This window comes from Leopardus geoffroyi, chromosome A1, assembly GCF_018350155.1.
Source record: "Leopardus geoffroyi isolate Oge1 chromosome A1, O.geoffroyi_Oge1_pat1.0, whole genome shotgun sequence".
NCBI classification, from domain to species: domain Eukaryota; kingdom Metazoa; phylum Chordata; class Mammalia; order Carnivora; family Felidae; genus Leopardus; species Leopardus geoffroyi.
The window spans coordinates 24672632-24692983 of NC_059326.1; the positions used below are offsets into that span (position 1 = coordinate 24672632).

A 20352-nucleotide genomic window follows, 5' to 3' on the forward strand; every position below is an offset into this window, starting at 1 on the left:
AATGAACTGATGGCACTAGTGAGGTTAGACTGGGTGAGAAGCCCCGCCCCCTGCCTGTCCCTCAGAGGAGAGTGACCTGGCTGGAAATCATCCTTTCTTTTGTTTATGGCTTCCTTGTCCCACCCCCTTTCTGCCTTTAAAAACCTTCCCTTTTTGTACAGAGCTCCCTCCTGTGAGCTTGATTCATGAATCATTGGATAAAGTCAATTAGATCTTTAAATTTACTCAGTTAAATGTTGTGTTTTTTAAAACATATTTTAGCTTCCTCTGTCTCTGAAAGGTAGAACCTCTTTCAGGGTATGGCATTTCTGAACATGCCCTCACGGACCCCCAGCTACCTGTCACCGGCAGAAGCAAGTAGTAAAGTGGCAGGATTACTCTTCCTTTTGAATGAGGAGCACGACAAACCCAAAGCTAGGCTCTGGCACCCTAAAGGAAAGCAAAATAGGGCAAGACTTTTGAAAATTCAAAGAGTTTCCGGGGGCAGAAGGCATCTCTTATCTTAGCATGTTGCTTTCCCTTGGGCTTTTACTCCAAAGAAGTATTACATCCTGATGATACATCTTAAATATATTTATATATGTTTATAATATTACATATATATAATGTATACAATATATCATATATAACATATATAGTATGCATTTTCAATATATATTTATATACATGTATATACATACATACACATATACCTTATTATGGTAAAGTATACAGAACATAAAATTTACTACTTTAACCATTTGTATGTATCCAATTCAGTGCCATTAAGTACATTTGCAATAATGTGCAACCATCACCACTATCCATCTCCAGAACTTTCTTATCATCCCAAGCAGAAACTGTACCCACAAAATGATAATTTCCCATTTCCACTCCTCCCGTCTCTGGTAGCCTCTATTCTCTTTTCTGTCTCAATGAGTTTGCCTATTCTAGGTTTCTCACGCAAGTAGCATCATCATACAAATTTGTCCTTTGTGGATAATGGATGTTTCAGACACACAGGAAGGAGGACAAGAAACTGAGACAAGCCTAATGCAGCCTGGTTCTTTTACCCCTTGTCACATGCTGACTTCCCTCACATGTAGCATCATCCCTTCTTCCCTGAAAGTCATGATGTCAGCAGACTCCTTTTCGTAGCTTACGAGGCAGTTCATCTCATTTCGTTCCTGTTTTGCACGGAGACTGATTTCTCCTTTGCTGACTTCGTTAGCTGAGCTCAACAACAGGGTCGCGTCCCTGCTCATGGCACAAATCACGTCTTGTGAAGTCTGGCTGGGTTTGGAAGGGCAGCTGCCGGGCTTCTGCTCCCCTATGAGGCTGGTCCTGGCCACAATGGAGACTTGTGTGTGACCAATGGGTGCTGGGCAGGAGCCCAGTTAGATGAAGCCGTGAGTTGTTCCTGATATGCTCACTGCCCTGGGGCCCCAGGGCGTGGAGGGCACTGTGACCTGGAAGATGACCTTCCCCATGAAAAAAAAACCAACCTCTGCTTTTCCTGAGTGGTTTTTGGCTTGTAATTATCAGTGACTTTCTCAGCATTGAACAATTGATTGGGCAGTCTTGGAAAGCCCAAACTCAGCATTTAGGACTTAGGAAAGTCTACCTCCAGAACTCTAATCTCAGAGGGGACAGTCGATTTCCAGTATTCCTTATTTGAAACACCTGTCCTTGAGCTTTCTCTCTTAGTTGTAGAGATAAGCTTGCAGAATGTGGCCTCCTTTACTTGTGATTAGATGTTGAATGTGGATGTTCAAGTTTATAGGATGCCTACATAACAGGGCATAGGCCAGCCTATTTACTTTTGATAAAGATGATTCCAAAGTGACTTCAAAGGGGACTGACCAAATCTTACCATCCTGGTCTAAAATCTCCTAGTGTCCCTACAAGAATGCTTTCTTTGCCTTGGATTTGTCCAGTTTACCACCTAGTACAGTTTGGTTTCTGTTGGTTGTTTTGTTTTTTTGTTTTTTTCCTTTGAATGGTAGACTTACTGGTTTACTTTGCATGACATTTTTTCTGTCCACTTCCTCCTGATTCCTTTCCTCTTTTAATTATTGCTTGAAAATTCTCATGCTTCGCCCCTCAATTTCATTATTTTTCTGTGTAGCATGGTGGAAAAGGGACATAAGGTTTGGTTGATGGAGACCTCGGTCTTCAGAGCCTAACTGTGCTTTACTAACTGTGTGACCTTGGGCAAATAACTTAACCTCTTTAAGACAACAGAGGAAGAATCTGTGGAAACAAATGATATTCCGGAATATTGATAGGATGGCTCAAAAATAATTTGTAAAAGTACCCGAGCCCACATATACAACAGTTTTCTTTTTAGTTTAATGTAAGCCCTTCCCAGTCTGTCTTCAGCCAATCCGAATTCCTGAGACAGGACCCCAAAAGTTCAGAGTCCTTTCCGGTCTAAGCGGTTCTAGGCTCCAAACAGGCTGTGCTCAGTGTTAAGTCGGGTGATGGACAGCTAGTGTTCACCAGACTCTGACATAGGATCAGAGACTACCTGACACCGCCCCTTATCCACTCCAGTCTAGGCTGTGCCAGGAAAAGCGTGTTCCAAAGAGACATCCAGCAAATAAAGCCCAACATACCCGTGAGCTGGTTCCACACCTGGAGGTGACCCAGGACAAAGCTAAAGAACCAAGGGGGGGTGGGTGCGATGCGATTGGCTTACCCTGCAGAAGGGAGTCTTTTAAGTAATCCTAGATCGGCTCACCCGCTGCCTGTTGCTACCGGGGCAGGTAACTCCGAGATTCTTCCCCCAACAGAGGTTAGGGCGCTGGCGGAGCGTGTTCAGCCTCCCTAGGGGCGAAGGGACACCGTGCACTCAGCCCTACCAACGGTCAGGGCTTCGGTGTCTGAGCGTGACAACATTCTGTTTTGGTTGGCAGCTTCTCGCCAGCGTCCAGCTAGATCTGGACGCAGCCCGCGGCACCCCTCGCTTCCAGAGGACTAGGCGATGAGTAGGTAGGACGGAGGCTGCCAGGGAAGTCGCCGTCGTGGGGCTCCGCGCGGAGCAGCCCGCTGAGGTCACGCTTGGGGGAAGCTTTAGGTCTCGGTCGGGCGCGTAGATCTCTGTGCGGACGAACCCCGAATACTCGGCAGGATCACGCGTTCTCTCAGGCAATCGCACTGAACGCCAAATACCGCTGTCCGGGAGAGGGGGGGAGGTGCTGGGAATTCGCGTCCGCCAGGTCTGCGGGCATCTCGGTATTTCAACCCCAGAAAGCGCGTTTGCAGCTCAGCCCCCCCCCCCCGCTCCCCCCAGCGAGGGAACGGCGTGATTTCGGAAGGGAACGCTGGGGGAGGGGAGCACGGCGGTCCCCGGCTGTCCCAGCCCGCGTCACCCGGCTCGGGGGTGGGCGGCCGAGGACACGGCCGCAGCGGTGGGGGCAGCGCGGGGGCCGCAGTTCCTTCCGGCTCGCGTCCTCCGCGTCTCCCCGCCGGCTGCAGGCCCGACCGCGGCGCTTCGCTTCCTCGGGGACCTTCTCGGATTGCTGCGGTGGCCCGGGATTTCGATGGGGGTGGGGTGGCGGCGGCGTGGCAGCGTCAGGGCGCCGCTTCCCCCTCCTCGCTCCCTCTTTCCGCCGCGGTGGCGGGTGGCGCGCGCCCGGAGCCCAGCGAGCCGGGAGCCGACGCGATGCGCGCACCTGGTGAGCAGGGATGAGCGGGGGTGAGCGGGCCGGGGGCGCGAGGGGCGCCGGAGGTGGGTAACGTCGGCGCGGTGAGGCTGCTGCAGCGGTGAGGGGGGGGGGGGGGGGGGGGTGGCGAGGGGCGCGGGAGAGGCGTGCGCGAGCCCGGGGACACGCCGGGGCAGGGGCCGGGCAGTGCCGAGGCCCCTGGGCGAATGGAGGAGGGGGCTGCTCTGTAGGGGTGGCGGGTTTTTATGGAATCGACCTGGCAAAAGGGGGCGACCCCGTGCTCGGCTTGGATCCGGAAGGCTCAGGAACGGAACCTCGAAGACACTTCAGCGCCGGGCGACGGTCAGTGAGCCCAAAGCCTGCGCCCTGCGTGGCCCCAGGCACCGCGCTCCGGGCGCGCAGGCTTTTCTCGGTTCCGCAAAAGCGCGCGCACAGATGGCGAAGGCCCGCGGAGGACCCGCTCCCCACGCACCCAGCCCTATGTATGGATGTCTGGTGGCCCAAACCCATAAACTTTCTGTTACTTAACCGAGCTGGGTTAGTGAGCGCACGGCCGGTTGTGTGGTCTCCAGCGCCCACCGAGAAGACCACCTGCTGACACTGCGGCGGGGAAAGCGGCGCTGCACCCCCACCCCGCTCCAGCCTGCCGGTGGCCGCGGTGAGGTTCGCCACCCTCCTGCCACATTGATACCGTCAGCCTGGAGAATGTGGAGAACCGCCGGAAGAGGGGTTATGTAGCCCGAATGGGAATCAAGACGATAAGGAAGGGGTATATTCCGGAACCGTGCTTACTGTGTTATTGCAATGGCACTTGGAAGGATCTCTGAACTGCCGGTATGTTGGGAAAGCGCAAAGGACTGAGCGTCTGCAACCTTGGGTTCCGGGGACTCTGTCCTGAAAGGCTGAATAGCAGCAGTGAGGTCTGGGCAAGTCAAGAAACCTTGTTTGTGTCAGAAGCAGCAGGGTGATCCCTGCCCTACCTCACTGGACGGTAACTGGAGGAAGAGTAGGGTTTTGAAAAGCAGAAGTGTGGTTTCTATAAATTAAGGTATCACCACATTGCTGCGCACACCTCCCTCCTGGCCGCCAGCAGAACCTCGTTTGGAGCAGAGGTAAGGCAGCACCTTCAGGGTAGTGCGGGCACTTTCCCGCTTACCTGTCCACGATGTCCGGGTGTGGCTGTTCCTCAGTGTTTTCGTTCTGGGCCCTCTTGCGAGCAGTACTGCCTGACGCTGCGCATCAGTGTGATCTCAGGGTTCAGGAACTGTGCCTTCCTCATCTTCTTTAGGGCCGGAGGGAGATGCTAGGCAAGTTGATGAAAACCGGTCGTGGTCTCTGGGGGTTAGATTTGACTTGAGATGCTCTTCATGACTCTGAAAACATCCTTAGCCTTCTGAAGTTGGAGGTCGTGTTTTCTGACACAGGGAAGACTCTGCCAGCACCAAGGGTAAACGTGCAAGAAGAAGCGTTTTAACTGGAATGGTCTTTAGAGGAGGATAAGCAAAGAGGTCGAGAAAGACTGCGTTGCTCGCGAACACATTTTCCCCACCTGTCTGAGGGCACACAAAGAATAGCTTTGCCAAATTTGAATAGTTTCCCTTGTTACTAAATTTAGATTCGTATTTCTCATATGGAAAGGAAAGAGTCACATGGTTGGTTGCATTACTGTTAAAATTGAAGCAGTTCTTTTTAAATAAGCTTGTCAAGCCTTCCAGAGATTATAAACATGAGCAATAGTAATGCCTGTGTGTCATATTGTATCCTTTCTGAAGAGATAAGTAAGGTGTGCAAGTCAATATTACCAAGGCCTCTGATTGTTTTTGCATTTTCATTTTTTTAACATTTACTTATATTTGAGAGACAGAACTGTAGCAGGGAAGGGGCAGAGAGAGAAGGAGACACCGAATCTGAAGCAGGCTCCAGGCTCTGAGCTGTCAGCACAGAGTGGGGCTCGAACCCATGAACTGTGAAATCGTGATGTGAGCCAAAGTCGGAGGCTTAACCGACTGAGCCACCCGGGCGTCCCGAGTTTTCATTTTAATTAAAAAGACGCTAAGGATGACTCATTTGCAAAGTTGGGAACTAAAACTAGGTCTCCTTAATTGTGCTGTCATACATTGAAGTCTCAGTCTGTAAAATTACACTGATGGTGATGATAAAGCCAACTTTTATGGAATAGTGTGTGGGACTGAGATATGCACGTTACAATTCGTTAAGTTCTCACAACAGTCTGTAAAAAAAAAAACTGAAGCACAGAGAGGTTAAGTGCCTTGCCCAAGGTCACGCAGCTGGTAAGTGAGGAATTTCTCAGATTGGCATAAAAATTGTATTTGATTGGGACTCTTTTTTTCCCCCCTTAATTTTTGTGCTGTTGTATCTTACGCATACAGAAGCATGAGGGTGAGATTGGGGGGCTCTGGAGCAAGGTTCCAGGGTCCCAGTGCATGAGGGTGAGATTGGGGGGCTCTGGAGCAAGGTTCCAGGGTCCAAGGTTCCAGGGTCCCAGAGTGCTGCTCAGTTGCTGTGTGTGGTCTTCACTTCCTTTTCCTAGGCCTCAGTGTTCTCATCCACAAGATAGTAATAATAATCCTATATTGAATGATGCTTTATTTCTCACGTGTGAACTGTCAAAGGGAAATACTGCCGCAGGTAAAAGGAAGTCTCAGAGGCAGGTGTTTTTGTCGTCGTTAACAGTAGGCTGGAAAATGACAAAGGAGAAGCAGCTGAAATGATCTACACACTTAAATGTGATCTGCTCAACAACTAATGTTTGAAAATTCCTTAAAAAAATATTTTGGTTCAGGGGCGCCTCGGTGGCTCAGCCGGTCAAGCATCCAACTTCAGCTCAGGTCATGATCTCATGTCTCATAGGTTCAAGCCCCACATCTGGCTCTGTGTTGACAGCTCAGAGCCTGGAGACTGCTTCAGATTCTGTGTCTCCCTCTCTCTGCCCCTCCCCAACTCGGTCTCTCTCTCTCTCTCTCTCTCTCTCTCTCTCTCAAAAATAAATAAACACTAAAAGAAAAATTAAAAAAATATTTTAGTTCTGTTCTTGGATCCTTAGTTTTACATTTACTGAAAGAGATAAATGTAAATTGGACCTCAAAGTTTTGGGGGCAGGTGACCTTGAAAAGCACCCATGGCCAACAGGTGCTCTGCTCTAGTTGATTTCAGGTGATGAAGACTGAAGGGCGGTGCGGGATTCTTTTTAATCCTTAGGCTCCTCTGCATTCTCTTATTTCAACAATCTATAGTGGGTCAGGGAACAAGTGTCCTGGGAACATATGTAAAGTACCTCCCTATTCTCTCTTTCTTTCTTTGGAAGCTGTTTTTAGAAGACAGCTTTTGGGACGGCTGTTTTACATACGGTAGGTCGGGAGACTTGAGCTTTTATTTATGCACATTTTAAGAGTGTTTTAAACCGTCAAATCACTTGAACTGTCCTATGACATACATAAAACCTGTTCTTTGTTTTGTGTTGTTTTTCCTGCTGGCGGCTCACTCTTCGTTTAAACTCGGTCTCTGTGGAGATTTGGGCCAAGGTCACTGACATTGCCAGCAGCTACTTCGTGCTTGATAAACTTGGATATTCTCCAGAAACGTTTGAATCTCTGAGATTTAAAGGTCTTTCCTTCATCCCTGTGCTGTTGCGGGTAAGAATGTGAACTTGGGAGCAAGACTGCTTGGGTGTGCAACGCTCCCCTTTATTGGCTGTGCGTCGGGTCTGCATCTGTAAAATGAAAACAGTGTTGTTGTATCTACCTCATAGGTTGTTAGAGGGATCAAGTGCGTGTGTGTGTGTGTGTGTGTGTGTGTGTATAGAAAATCTAGAACAGTGCCAGGCACCTACTAAATAAACTTCATGCAAGTGTTAGTTATGAGCCGATGACGATGGCTAAGATAATAGGTGAGTACTCTGGGGAAAAAAAAATAGAGCAGTAAATGAGGATAGTGTGAACCTTAGGGATGCAGTTTTAAAAAGGGTGATGAGGAAAGTCTCATTGCAAACGTACTTTTGAATAAAGATGGCGGTGCTGAAGACTATAGAGGAGCGTAGGGGAGGGGTGCAGAAGGGTGTAGAGGTGTAGGGATGTAGAGGTAATAGATAAGGAGGTCAGAGAGGTAACTCAGGGGCACACGGACAGATATTGCAAGTGTTGAAGGGTTTATTTTTGTTTGTTTGTTCGTTGGGACCAGCAGAACCTCCCTCACGGTGCTGGTTTAAAGAGAAGGGTGGGTGTCTGAGCTCTGGGTGTAGGGTCTGGGAACCGGTGCCCAGTTACTGGTGGCCATCACATTGATGATGTTGTCTTTACCAGTCCTTGGTTCCTTTTTTTTTTTTTTTCTCTTTTCTTTTTCTAGATAGTTCTGCTGTGGCATTTTCACTTCTTCCTCTCTCTTCTCTATACCTACTTTAGGCACACATATTCAGTATGCCTCTTATTTGCTCTCTGTTTCCCCTTTCAGCTTTCAGTACCTTAGTTTGCAGCCTGACTTAGAGCCAGTGCTCCTTCCATCCCTCTGCCCATGCACACCAGCATTCTCCAGGCTTCCTAGACCTTGTTTGAAGAGAGATGGGTACTTCCTCCCGTCTCATTTTTTTTTTTTTTTTTTTTTTTGGACAGCATTATTGAGATTGAGATAGAATTCACATAACCTACAATTCACCCATTTACAGTGTACAAGTTAGTGGCTTTAATATATTCACAGATATGTGTCCTCACCGTCGCGGTTGATTTGAGAACATTTAGAACCTCAAAAAGATACCCTGTACCCGTTAGCTCTCAGTGTTTATGTTCTCATTCCTTCCTCCCCACCCCACCCCCAAAAAAAAAACCCCACTCATCTATGTTTTGTCTGTATGGATTCGCCTATTCTGGACATTTCATAAAAATGCATCTGTAAATATGAAATATCTTTTGTGCCTGGTGATTTCACTTAGTATAATGTTTTCAGGGCTCACCCATGTTGCGGTGTGTGTTAGGTATTGTGGCTCGATAATACCGCATCGCATGCAGCCCCACACTTGGTTGACCCGTTCATCAGTTGATGGACATTTGGGTTGTTTGCCCCTTTTGGCTGCTGTGACTATTTCTGCCGTTGACATTTGTGCTCAAGTTCTTGCGTGAACACATGCTTTCGTTCTCTTCGGTATATCCTCAGGAGTGGAATTGCTAGGTCAAATGGTAACTGTATGCTTGACCATTTGAGGAACTGCCGGACGGTTTTCCAGTACGGCTCCCCATTTTATTTGGCCCAAACATGGGAACTTTGCCATTGTTCCAGTGCAGGTCCCTACACTTACTTCGGGTAAAGATTTGAATTAATGTTTTTTGTAAGTCTTATTCAGTTATGTGATGTTCGTGTGTAAGTAATTTTTTGTTTGTTATTGTTTTTTTTTAAATATTTTTTAATGTTTTGTTTATTTTTGAGACAGAGGGAGAGACAGAGTATGAGCAGGGAAGAGGCAGAGAGAGAGGGAGACACAGAGAGGGAGACACAGAGAGGGAGAAGCAGGCTTCAGGCTCTGAGCTGTCAGCACAGAGCCTGACACGGGGCTCAAACCCACGACCCTTGGGATCATGACCTGAGCTGACGTCAGACGTTTAGCCGACTGAGCCACCCAGGTGCCCCTGTTTGTTACTGTTTTTTATATAAAAGGTTTTAAGTAAAACATTACTTGAGTGGTGGTATGTACCTTTAGGTTACAAGATGATTTATTGGAAAGCAAGAACAAAATGTTATGTTCATGAATTTTTACATTACATATTAGTATAGCTGTGCCTCTATAAGGTTTATAAATAAATGTTGGAGCTGTTTGTACAATGACTTTTGTTTTTTACACAAATAGGTGTAATCATAACATTCTGGGCACAACTATTCTAAAGACATGGAATCAAATACAGTGGTGTGGTTCTTAATCCTTTGTTTTGTGACAGATTTAATAGGAACGTTCTTAAATTTACATTGCTAATGAAATTGAAAATATCCCAACTTCAGCCCCAGTGATATACATAAATAGGAGTGGAAGGAGCTTTGGATCAGGTGTCAGACTTTTGTTTTTTTGTTCTCCTGGTAAATTACTGATGGTGAGGCCTTGGGCAAGCCCCCTAACGTTCTTTACGTCCGTTCCCAAATTGGCATAATACCACCTGAAACACTCCGTGAAGAGTGGTCACTGTGACCTACGCGGTGACCACAGGAAGTTAGTCATTTGTGTGTCTTAGGCAACCTTGCAGTTTTCTCAGGCACATGGTTCGTGTTCCTTGGTCTTTGCCTTCGTGGGGTCTTCCCCGGCGAACCTTACCCCGCGCATTTGTCATAATTGCTTTCTGTCCTTCCTCCGTGTTCTCCTGACGGCGGACCTTCCAAGTTAAGGGTCACTGCCAAAGTTCAGGCGGGCAGGGAGGAGTCCATGTGATGCCACCAGCCTCATTGCTATATGCCATTGCAATAGAGCACTGCTTCCTTCCTGGTGCTGTTAGTGTTCGAACACAGAGTTCAGCATGTGCCGTGGTGAGGGCGCAGCTGTGTGAAAACGGCAGTTGACTCTGATTGCAGACCGCGTTGTGGAAGCTATGGAGTCGCGTTACTGGGCCTCGAAAACAGTTGCTCTTCTGTTTGATAAGTGATGGTTTGAGTTTCTCAACATCCTTGGGGGTGGGGGTTTGTCCAAACGCAGAGCATGAAGGGAAGTAGATACGGAAAGATGGGGAGAGGACCGGGGAGCTTTGTGAACAAGACACCGTCCATGCTCTTGGCTCACCTGCATTTCGTTATTACTGAGCATGCTCAGTAAGCCGCCTTAAAGTGGGCATAAACGAATTTTACCCTTTACCCCAACTCTCGTTTGTGATTTCTGTTCTCTAGCTTCCTTTATCCTAAGGAAACTGTTGAACAGAAATTTTAGGTCGTGATCTCCAGCTTCTTCTAAAGGTTGACATCTATTCTCCATTTTCTTTCCTAGGCGACAGAAATAACCAGCAGAACCATTCTTAGGTACTGTTGGTTTGTTCATTCGTTCATTGTATTCACACTCAATGTGTGTTTGGTTGAGCACCTATTATGTGCCCCTGTTCTAGATTCTGGGAACAAAGCAGTGTCCAGAGTACAATTTTTTTTTTTAAAAACAGTTACCCTCAGAGATTTTCCATTCTAGTGGGTGTTCGTGTTTGAGGCTAAATACAATGGGGATTAATGCCAAGGAGTAAGGAGAAAACCAGAGGTGGGAAGCGGGGCGGGGGGGGGGTGGGGGGAGAGGAATTACTGACTGGGGCAGTTGCCATGACATAGGGTGACCATGGAGGCCTCACTGAGGAGGTAACCTTTAAGATCAGCCTTCAGTGCTCCTAATCATGTATACGGTTGGTAGTTAGTGCTGGGGCAGAGAAAATCCTAAATCCGAAATCTGACATGCTTGTGTCTATTCATGGAGTCACTCTAAGATTGTTAGGGGTATTGGGAGCGAAAACTGCTCATCTGCATCAAAATTCTGGCTGCTTATGGTCTGAAAGATGTTTATGAGGTCACTGTAGAGATCACGGTGGCTCATGCCCAACCGAGTCGTCCACCCCTTTGGCAAAAGCTGCATCTCTGCAGTCAGTATTGTGGCTCTGAGCTTGTCCTCATTATGCAGTCGTTCATGATGGAACCACTGACTTTGATGGGCAGAGACCCATCTAGAATGACTTGCCAGGGGGAGTCCTGGAATCTCTCTTTTGTCTAGGACCTTTGCTGCCGCATATATGTTAACTAGTGGTAATCTGGCCTGTGCTCACCCTCAACAAGAAAATCACAGTAGAAATGATGGTAAGCTTCGTAATCTTCCTTTACAACGTTTTGGGAAGGGGGGCCTGGGTGGCTCAGTCAGCTAAGCGTCTGACTTTGGCTCAGGTCATGATCTCTCAGTTCGTGAGTTCGAGCCCCATGTCGGGCTCTATGCTGATGGCTCGGAGCCTGGAGCCTGCTTTGGACCCTGTGTGTGTGTCTCTCTCTGTACCTTCCCTGCTCTCATTCTGCCTCTCTCTCTCTCTCTCTCTTAAAAAAAATAAAGATTAAAAAAAATTTTTAAGTGTTTTTGGAAATAGATTTTAGCTTTGTACCTAAGCCTTGCTAATTCAAAGGACGTCATTTATCACAATGGGACGCATTTTGGGAAGATGTCAACCACTGCTTAAACCCATACTACCTGCCGGCCGTCGGCACTGAAATGTATGAACGTATAGGTTCAGTCACTGTCTTCCCTCTGCCGGAATGTAAGCTATTGGAAGAAGCACGGACTTACTTTGCTCCAGCGCTTCCAAAACAAAAACAGTGCCAGTCATGTAGTAGTTGCTCAATAAATATTTAATTGATTACCAGACGACAAGCAAGGTGACAGTGAGCCAAAACACCCTATGATGGTATTTCATGAATTATCTGTTGCCCCAAAGATCAGGCAATGGCAATGTGGACCCCCGGGGCTAGGGCCAGTGCTTTGTTTCTAACCATGGCTCTCTCTTGTGTCGGTCTCCCTCTCAGAGAGGCTCATGCTCCCGAGTGACCGTCCAACCTGGCTTGTCATCCTCTCTCTGCCGTGTCTTTAGACATGGCTTTGAATCTCTGGGGGCCTATCCCAGCTCTAAAATGTGCTCGTTTTATAACCTGGAAAAGCCAACACCTGCTCGTTGTTTGTTTGTGTGAAACAAGAACACCTTTCTAGAAGGAAGTGGAGCAAGCACCGCTTCTGGAAATTACTTTTGAAAAGGAAGTCTGTTTTTGCTCAGTGCCGCTAAGTCAATTCCGTATCTGGGAGGCTCATAAATAACATCATTCTTTGTGAACCGTTGTCTTTAATCTGTTTGTAAAACACACAGGAATCCCTGCCACTTGTCACTGGTTTGAGGCTGTGCATTTTTTTATGTGATTTCACATCTGTAATCATCTTCCCCCCCACAAGAACAGCTATGACATGTAAAGAATTGATCATAGAATATGACTCATACAGCTTCACTCTCTTGGAAACAATGACGTTGTCATGAGCTATGGACTCAGAACTAAAAGTTTAGCGAAAGGAAACTAATAAAAAGCAACATGAACAAAATTTCTCATCGCTATATATTTTATAACTCCGAAAAACTAAAAATACGTTCCCGTCCATAGTCTGGCGAAGTAAATTTTGATCCTTTTATACTATAGAAAGTGGTAAGATAGTTGAGTGATACACAGCCTCAAGAACTTGTTGAGAGAAAAAGAAGTTTCATTATAGATGTTGTCCAGTGTGAGCTCATGTGTACGTATAAAAGAGAAAACAAGGGGCGCCTGGGTGGCGCAGTCGGTTAAGCGTCCGACTTCAGCCAGGTCACGATCTCGCGGTCCGTGAGTTCGAGCCCCGCGTCGGGCTCTGGGCTGATGGCTCAGAGCCTGGAGCCTGTTTCCGATTCTGTGTCTCCCTCTCTCTCTGCCCCTGCCCCGTTCATGCTCTGTCTCTCTCTGTCCCAAAAAAAAAAATAAATAAACGTTGGGAAAAAAAAAATTTAAAAGAGAAAACAAAACGCATCTTCTGATCTGCCGTATGTATGTTAATTCATAGGGAAAAGTCTGGAAGGGATAAAGTGGTTACCGATGTCATTTCTGGGACTGAGGTAGGATTGGCAGGTTTGGCACAATGTGAGTGCTTCATCCACTCTAGGCTTCTGTGTTTTTGCCATTTCGTAAAAACACAGTCATGGTTCCCATTTTTAATTGTGATCCTCGGAATTATTGGAGGGGAAAAGACGTGTGACAAAGAGAAATTGGGGCACCAGGTGAGATTTGAGGTCTGGAGAAGGAAGACGAAGCACTTCAGATGAATTCTGACAATTGCCACCACATCCCATGGTATTTTGTGAGCAGTGATTTGGAGCGCACGCAGCATCGTGCAGTATTATATGTATACCATATACACACACGCACACATACGTATATATACGTATGTATATATACATCATCTCAAAAGGTTTGACCTAGGTTGGAGGGCCCCCACCTCAAGAAAACCCAAGGAATTTAGTACAGTTTTCACATGTACCTTCTTTTGGTCTATTTGTAGACGTTGAGAAAAATGTCATATCTTCACGAAACATGGATTCACTTCTATCCTTGTACAAACAGTTCTGTCACAGTGACAGAGCAGTTGTATCTACCACGGAAGTCTTCTCTCTAGCTCACGATGTTATTTCCACCGTTGAATTTGCTCTTTCAGTCGTAAGTTTATTGAGGTCCCGCGTGCAGCCATCGGACCTGGCAGAGAACAGACAAGGCCCCATGTTCTTGCGGAGCTTATCGGCAGGGGGGGACTGTGGGGGGGGGGGGAGGGGAGTGATAGTGAGGAGTGGAAAAAAAATGAGGAAGTGAGACGACTAGGATGAAAATTAAGCAAGGTGATGTGATAGAGAGTAACTGGGGAACTACTTTAAGAGAGGTGGTTAAGAAAGACTTCTTTGAGGAAGTAATTGATAAACCAAAGCATGCAACAGGACAGAAGGAGCCAGATGTATGATCAGTTGGGGGAAGAACGTTCCAGGCAGAGGGACTAGAACAGCAGCAGTAGGGTGGGCGAGAGCTTGTAGCACGTAAGAGTTTAGTGAGTGGGTGGGACTTAGGGAGGGTGGACAGAGATAAGTGAGAGGTCTGCAGGATGGGATCATGTCATGCCTTAAGGACAAGGTAAGGATTTTGGATTTTATTTCCAGAGTTGATGGGAAGCTGGTGGGGGGGGGGGGTGGATGGTGATTAGGGGAATGACATCTGATTTACGCCTATTTTTTAAAATATTTATTTTTGGGAGCACACAAGCCAGGGAGGGGCAGAGAGAGGGGGACAGAGGATCCAAAGCAGGCTTACAGCAGCTCTGTAGGCTTACAGCAGCGAGCACCATGTGAGGCTCGAACTCATAAACTGCGAGATCATAACCTGAGCCGAAGCTACTGACCGAGCCACCCAGGTGCCCCGTGACTTACACTTAAAAAGATCTCTCTCTGCCTACCTCTTGACTGTAAGTTGGCCAGAGTTGAAGCAGCAAAACCCACTGGAAAGATGGGAGGAGGCCCAGGTGGGAGAAGATGGTGACTTAGATTAGGGCAGTAGCTATAGAGCTGAACTTGCTAACGGATTAAAGATGGAGAGCTAAGGAAAGATAGGATCAGAGAGGACTTCCAGAGTTCGGGCTTTAGCACCTGGGAGGTGTGGTTCCTGAGATGGGAAAACTAGGGAGGAGCAGACTTGGGAGAAATTAGGGTCTGTTTTGGATGTGTCAGGTTGTGGTGCCCCCTGGATGAATGTCAAGTAGGCAGTAAAATATGGTAGCCCATAGTTTGGCCGGGGTTGGGGGGGGGAGGGCGTCAGGAGTAGGGATCCAGGTTCAAGCCCTCTGGATACATAACGGTGGTATTTAAAGCCCTGGAACTGGGGTGCCGGGGTGGCTCAGTCAGTTAAGCACCTGATTTTGGCTCGGGTCACGATCTCATGGTTCGTGAGTTCAAGCCCTGCATCTGGTGAGCATGAGCCCTGCTTCCCTCTCTCTCGGGCCCACTCTCACTTATACCCTGTCTCTCTGTCTCTCTCTCAATAAATAATAAATAAATAAAGCAAGCCAGCCTTGGAACTGACTCCCAAGCCTCAGCTCACCACCTTGTAGCCCTGTTCTCCACTCTCCCCTTACGCTAAGCTCACCGAAGCAGACCACTTTCATTTCTTCCTCTCGCTGACCTTGCTTGTGCTTCCAGGGCTGCTTGGAGCCTCCCAGTGTGAAGGACAGTGGGAGCAGTAGAAAGTCGCGGGCTGGGCCAGTGACTACGGGGACCAGGGTGCTTCTCTCTTATCATAAACTAAGTCCTATAAAGCAAAGTTTTTAGTGCTGTGAGTTGCCCTCAGTTTCACATGCCGCTTGTCTGCTTTGTTGAAATACAAGCACAGACTAAACAAAAATAAGGAACTGTGAAAATGTGTCTTTACTTCCAAATGGTATTCCCATTTCGGGTTTGACATTTAATTTCGTTGGAAGAAGGCACGGCTGTCTTTCACTTTTATCTGTCGTATCAGCAGTTTGCTTATATGACTGTGTCCTTGTATAAAAGCAGTCCTCGTTTATGCCCTGAAAACCCTTTCCTATCCTGATGTCACGCCTCGTGTGTTTGCTGCCAGTTTTATTGCTGATTTGTTTATTTCTTGTCAATCCAAGTGGAATTTACTGTATGGTACAGAGCGAAGTACAAACTTATTTTTTGTTTCTTCTCCTCAAAAGATTTTGGAGTTTACAAATAGGACTGAGTTCTTATTTACCTTGAATGATTTTTGCTCGTTGCAGGTAAGCTCTCTGGACCTCAGCTGGCCTCATGGTGAGTTCAAGGCCCTAATCCAGTAGTCCAACGGAGTTCACGCCACCCTGAGCCTGGAAAGATGGTGTCACAGTCTATGGGCCAGAAGGATTCTCCTGTGCACCCTTGGGAAGGGGTCAGCAGTGACCCTGGTGACATTGAGGATTCGCCCAATCTCCTGGACACTGACCAGCCTCCTTGCAAATCAGACGTCAGGTTCATGAGGCACAGAGCTGCCTGGATTAACCCCCAGTGTGCGCAGCAGCAGCTACAGGATTTGCCCCCTCAGGTGCCGACAGCGGGGAACGGTGGGAACCACTTTGGAAGGGATACCGCCTGTTCCCCGGGCCCTTCACCGTCGTCCCTTGGGGACTCCATGGTGGAGACATCACTGTCCAAGGATACTGCAGACTCTGCCTGGGGCTCCGGTGACAAGAGCAGCGACTTCTCTTTTACCTCCAAGGGAGAGCAGGCAGTGCGCCCAGGAAAGTCTCCTCAGATGCCTGTGTTCACAAGCTCCAAGATTTCTGCTGCCTCCTCGTGTCCGGAAGCTGACAGCGCTTTTTTGAAGCCTTCCCATCTGACAGCTTCTGCTGATGAAGGTAACTTCAGTCGGGACTTGCCTCATTCTTGTCTGTTCACACGCAGGCTTTGCCTTGGCCTAAAGCCTGTCTTACCGTCTTTCTCATGAGGACAAAAGTCCTGGCTTTCCACTCTGATTGGAGGCCAGTGCATTAGCTCGTTTAATATTCTTCAGCCCAGCTACCTGGATGCCTGGATGGTCACAAAGGGTAAAAACAAAGATTTCCACTCTCCTTCCATAGCAAGATGTCATCTTTGCTCAGCTCAAGTGGTAATCCATGCCAGCTGCCATCTTTGAATGGTGTGTGCCTTTGGGAGCGTCCAGCTCATGAAGTTGCTGGCAAGGGAGAGTATTAGAAGTGCTCTCAATCCGGTGTGGCGGGAGAATGTGTTTCCAGACAGACCGGGCTCCATTTCACACTAGTGCTTTCGTAGGAGATGAACTCACCTCACCTACATTGACCTGGACAGGGTGTGACTAGAAACTAGGCAGATTTAAAAACACTAATCGCAATTTCCCCAAAGACTATACAAAACCTTTTTTTTTTTTTTTTTAACTAAAACAAGGACTTCCATTGCTATGAAATAATGCACATATTCCTAAAATAAGATAATGCATGCAAATGCCACTCAAGAGTCAGTAACTTCTCTTATTGCTGTTACAATTTGTGGCATTCTGTTTTTTTAATGTTTATTTTTGAGAGAGAGAGAGAGAATGAGCGAGGGAGGGACAGAGAGAGAGACACACAGAATCTGAAGCAGGCTCCAGGCTCTGACCTGTCAGCACAGAGACCGACGTGGGCCTCGAACTCATGGACTTTGAGATCATAACCTGAGTCAAAGTCGGATGCTTAACCGACTGAGCCACCCAGGCCCCCCAATGGCAATCTAAATTTTTAAAAATATATTCGTCATGTTGTATTTGTGTTAATTTATATTCTTGTTAGAGCCCTAGTTCAAAGAGTCAATGAAGTTTCTTTCTTTCCTAGCAGTCTGAACACTGCTGGCCTGCCTGTGTGTGTGTCTGTATGTAGCCATTTATTTATTTTTTTTTTTAATTTTTTTTTTTTCAACATTTATTTATTTTTGGGACAGAGAGAGACAGAGCATGAACGGGGGAGGGGCAGAGAGAGAGGGAGACACAGAATCGGAAACAGGCTCCAGGCTCTGAGCCATCAGCCCAGAGCCCGACGCGGGGCTCGAACTCACGGACCGCGAGATCGTGACCTGGCTGAAGTCGGACGCTTAACCGACTGAGCCACCCAGGCGCCCCGCCATTTATTTATTTCTCACTAGCAAGAACCACCCCTCCACCTTTCCTAAAATATGGGGTTTCTTTGTTGTACTGGAAACACTTTTGAAAAGCTAAAGATGATGACAGTCTTTTAACATATTATTCATCGCTTAAGAACAGCAGGTTTTGGACGGTCTTAAAATGGGTCATTTTGAAAGAAGAACCAGTTTTGAGCAAAATGACACGTTCTACTGGAATTGGTTCCGCAATTTAAAGTTATCCTGGAGTTTGTCTTTCTCCCATAAAGAAAACAGGTACCCTGGCCCCTTGGTCCAAAGACAATAGCCCCCAGCAATTTCTCTAAGTACCTTCAAAACCCATCTTCACCTTGGTAGGGGGATTCATCCCATGGGATTTAAAAAAAAAAAAAAAAAGGAAGTCCTGAGTGATCTGGTCTTTCTTTGCTGTGGGACAGCATTGCAGAGAACAGGCATTTACTACTAAGACACAAGATTTTTTCTATGCTGCATCACAAATGATAGCAGCACACTTTTCCTTTTCTAGATAATGTGGTAGAGAAAGGCCCTCCCCCACCCCAGCCTATAAGAATTTCTTGAGGCTGGAAGAAACAATCCCACAGATCATTTTTTCCTTGTATAGGATTTACACATTTATAGAGCACATTCACATGCCTTATCTGCTTTAATCTCCTAAGAGGTAATTATCCAGTTTAAGACGTGAGGACATTTCAAGGCAGAGGCACAACCAGCTGGTAGAGACAGAACTGGAACTGGAATCCACACTGTTTGATTCTTCTCTGTCCTTTTTCTTCTATACTCAGGGTCCTAACACTATGACCCGCAGGCCAGATCCAGCTGGCCTCCTGGTTTTACAAATAAAGTCTTGTTGATGTTGCTGATGGCTGCTTCCTCACTCCAGTAGCAGAACGACATAGTGCAACAGGTGGCCCTCAGATCCTGCAATATTCACTCCCTGGTCCTTTGCAGACAATGCTCACCCACCCCAGATGGATCCTGAAGCTAAGAGATTCAGTGTCCTTCATGGACCAGTCCCTTTCTTGGAGAAGAGACAGGGGATTGGGTGATTGTGGGCATCTCTGTCTGTCCCCCTGAGAGCGGTCTGATCATCAAGACATCTATAACATTTTGTTCTAATTTAGCAGGTTGGGATAACCGAGCTCTTGAGGCTCTCACAGAAAGACTTTGCCTTAAATGCTCCAGGAAGAAATCACATGACAGGAATCATTTTGTTCTGATGGTGTTCCTGCCGGTAATGGAGTGGCTTCAGGGTGCAGAATGGATGAATCAGCGGAATATACCCTCTGTGGTTTCTTCTTGTTATTGGTCTGGAGGAAGACCATTTTAGAGAAGCGATGCTGGCCTTTCCAAACAGAGTATCTCTCTAAACAAGAAGTTTGGGGTCAGTTGCAGTGCATGGGAGAAGTGATCCTATAATTCTTAGGACCCTGCTTCTAGACTGTTCCTTCTGGCCCTTCTCCATCTCTTTTAGGTAGTTTCCATGATCCCCTCCTCTTTCTACCCTCTCCTCCTCACTGGTCTCCTCCATTCCAGTGGTTCTCCCATCCCTCCTCTGAGGATCCCTCCCACTTTGCTCCAATGGGCTCCTGTAGAAACGATCACCATAAAGGCAATATCTGAAAAGCCTACCACTGGGAGGATCTGTCTTCTTCTGGCACCCTAATGTATTCTAGAATTCTGTTAATTTAAAAAAAAACAGGTTTTAAAGGCCACTGCCTAGAATTGTTTTGTTTTCCTTGAGCGTCTTTTTCTCCATTTTTAATAACTTGCTGCATTGGCAGGTGCTGTTCCAGTTGGTAGAAGAACCACTTCGTTGAATTCCTTCTCGCCAGAAGCATTCTTGCTCCCTGTCGATGTAGAAAAGGTGAACACATTTTTTTTTCTTTAAAACACACACACACACACACACACACACACACACACACACGCGTGCGCGCGCAGAGTGTAAATCCCTTAGATAGTGTTGTTCTGATTTAAATCTGGAAACTTCACTTGATGAAGGATGGCAAATAGGTTTCGTTTCAGCCTTTGGCTAGCACAGGCCACCAGGAGCTAAGGAGGGCTCTGAGGCAGCCCCTGTGCCCAGCTGGGAAGTTTTCCATGATTGATGCATGGGTCTACCATTGGGCCATGCACCGTGTGGGGTGTATATCACAGTAAATTCAACTTAGCTTGATTTGGGTCTCAGTGGGCTAAATTTGATGTGTCTGGAAGATATGGGCTGTACCTCATGTGATAACTCAGTTAAATGAACATTTAAATTTTTTTTTAATGTTTATTCATTTTGAGAGAGAGAGAGAGAGAGACAGGGTGTGAGCTGGGGAGGGGCAAAGAGAGAGAGAGACACAGACTCCAAAGCAGGCTCCAGGCTCTGAGCTGTCAGCACAGAGCCCGACACGGGGCCTGAACTGAAGGACCGTGAGATCATGACCCGAGCCGAAGTCGGACGCTCAACCGATTGAGCCACCCAGGTGCCCCTTAAATGAACATTTATATTC

At 47.1% G+C, this 20352-nt stretch overlaps 1 protein-coding gene across 12 annotated transcripts in view; it reads left to right on the forward strand.

The window, feature by feature from the left end:
• Positions 1–3538: 3538 nt before the first annotated feature.
• RUBCNL (rubicon like autophagy enhancer) overlaps positions 3539–20352 on the forward strand; it is a 38942-nt gene continuing 22128 nt past the window's right edge. For 3 of the 12 annotated variants that reach the window (XM_045476410.1, XM_045476472.1, XM_045476500.1), the window contains exons 1-3: positions 3539–3659; positions 15970–16581; positions 19636–19718. In XM_045476410.1, the coding sequence (XP_045332366.1) occupies positions 16062–16581; positions 19636–19718 (603 nt within the window). In that variant the 5' untranslated portion in view covers positions 3539–3659; positions 15970–16061. Of the gene's footprint in view, positions 3660–3811; positions 4760–6658; positions 7301–10915; positions 11457–13989; positions 14331–14405; positions 14659–15969; positions 16582–18978; positions 19236–19635; positions 19719–20352 lie in introns of those variants that run through there. The other 9 variants (XM_045476490.1, XM_045476424.1, XM_045476454.1 and 6 more) reach the window with 9 other exon arrangements.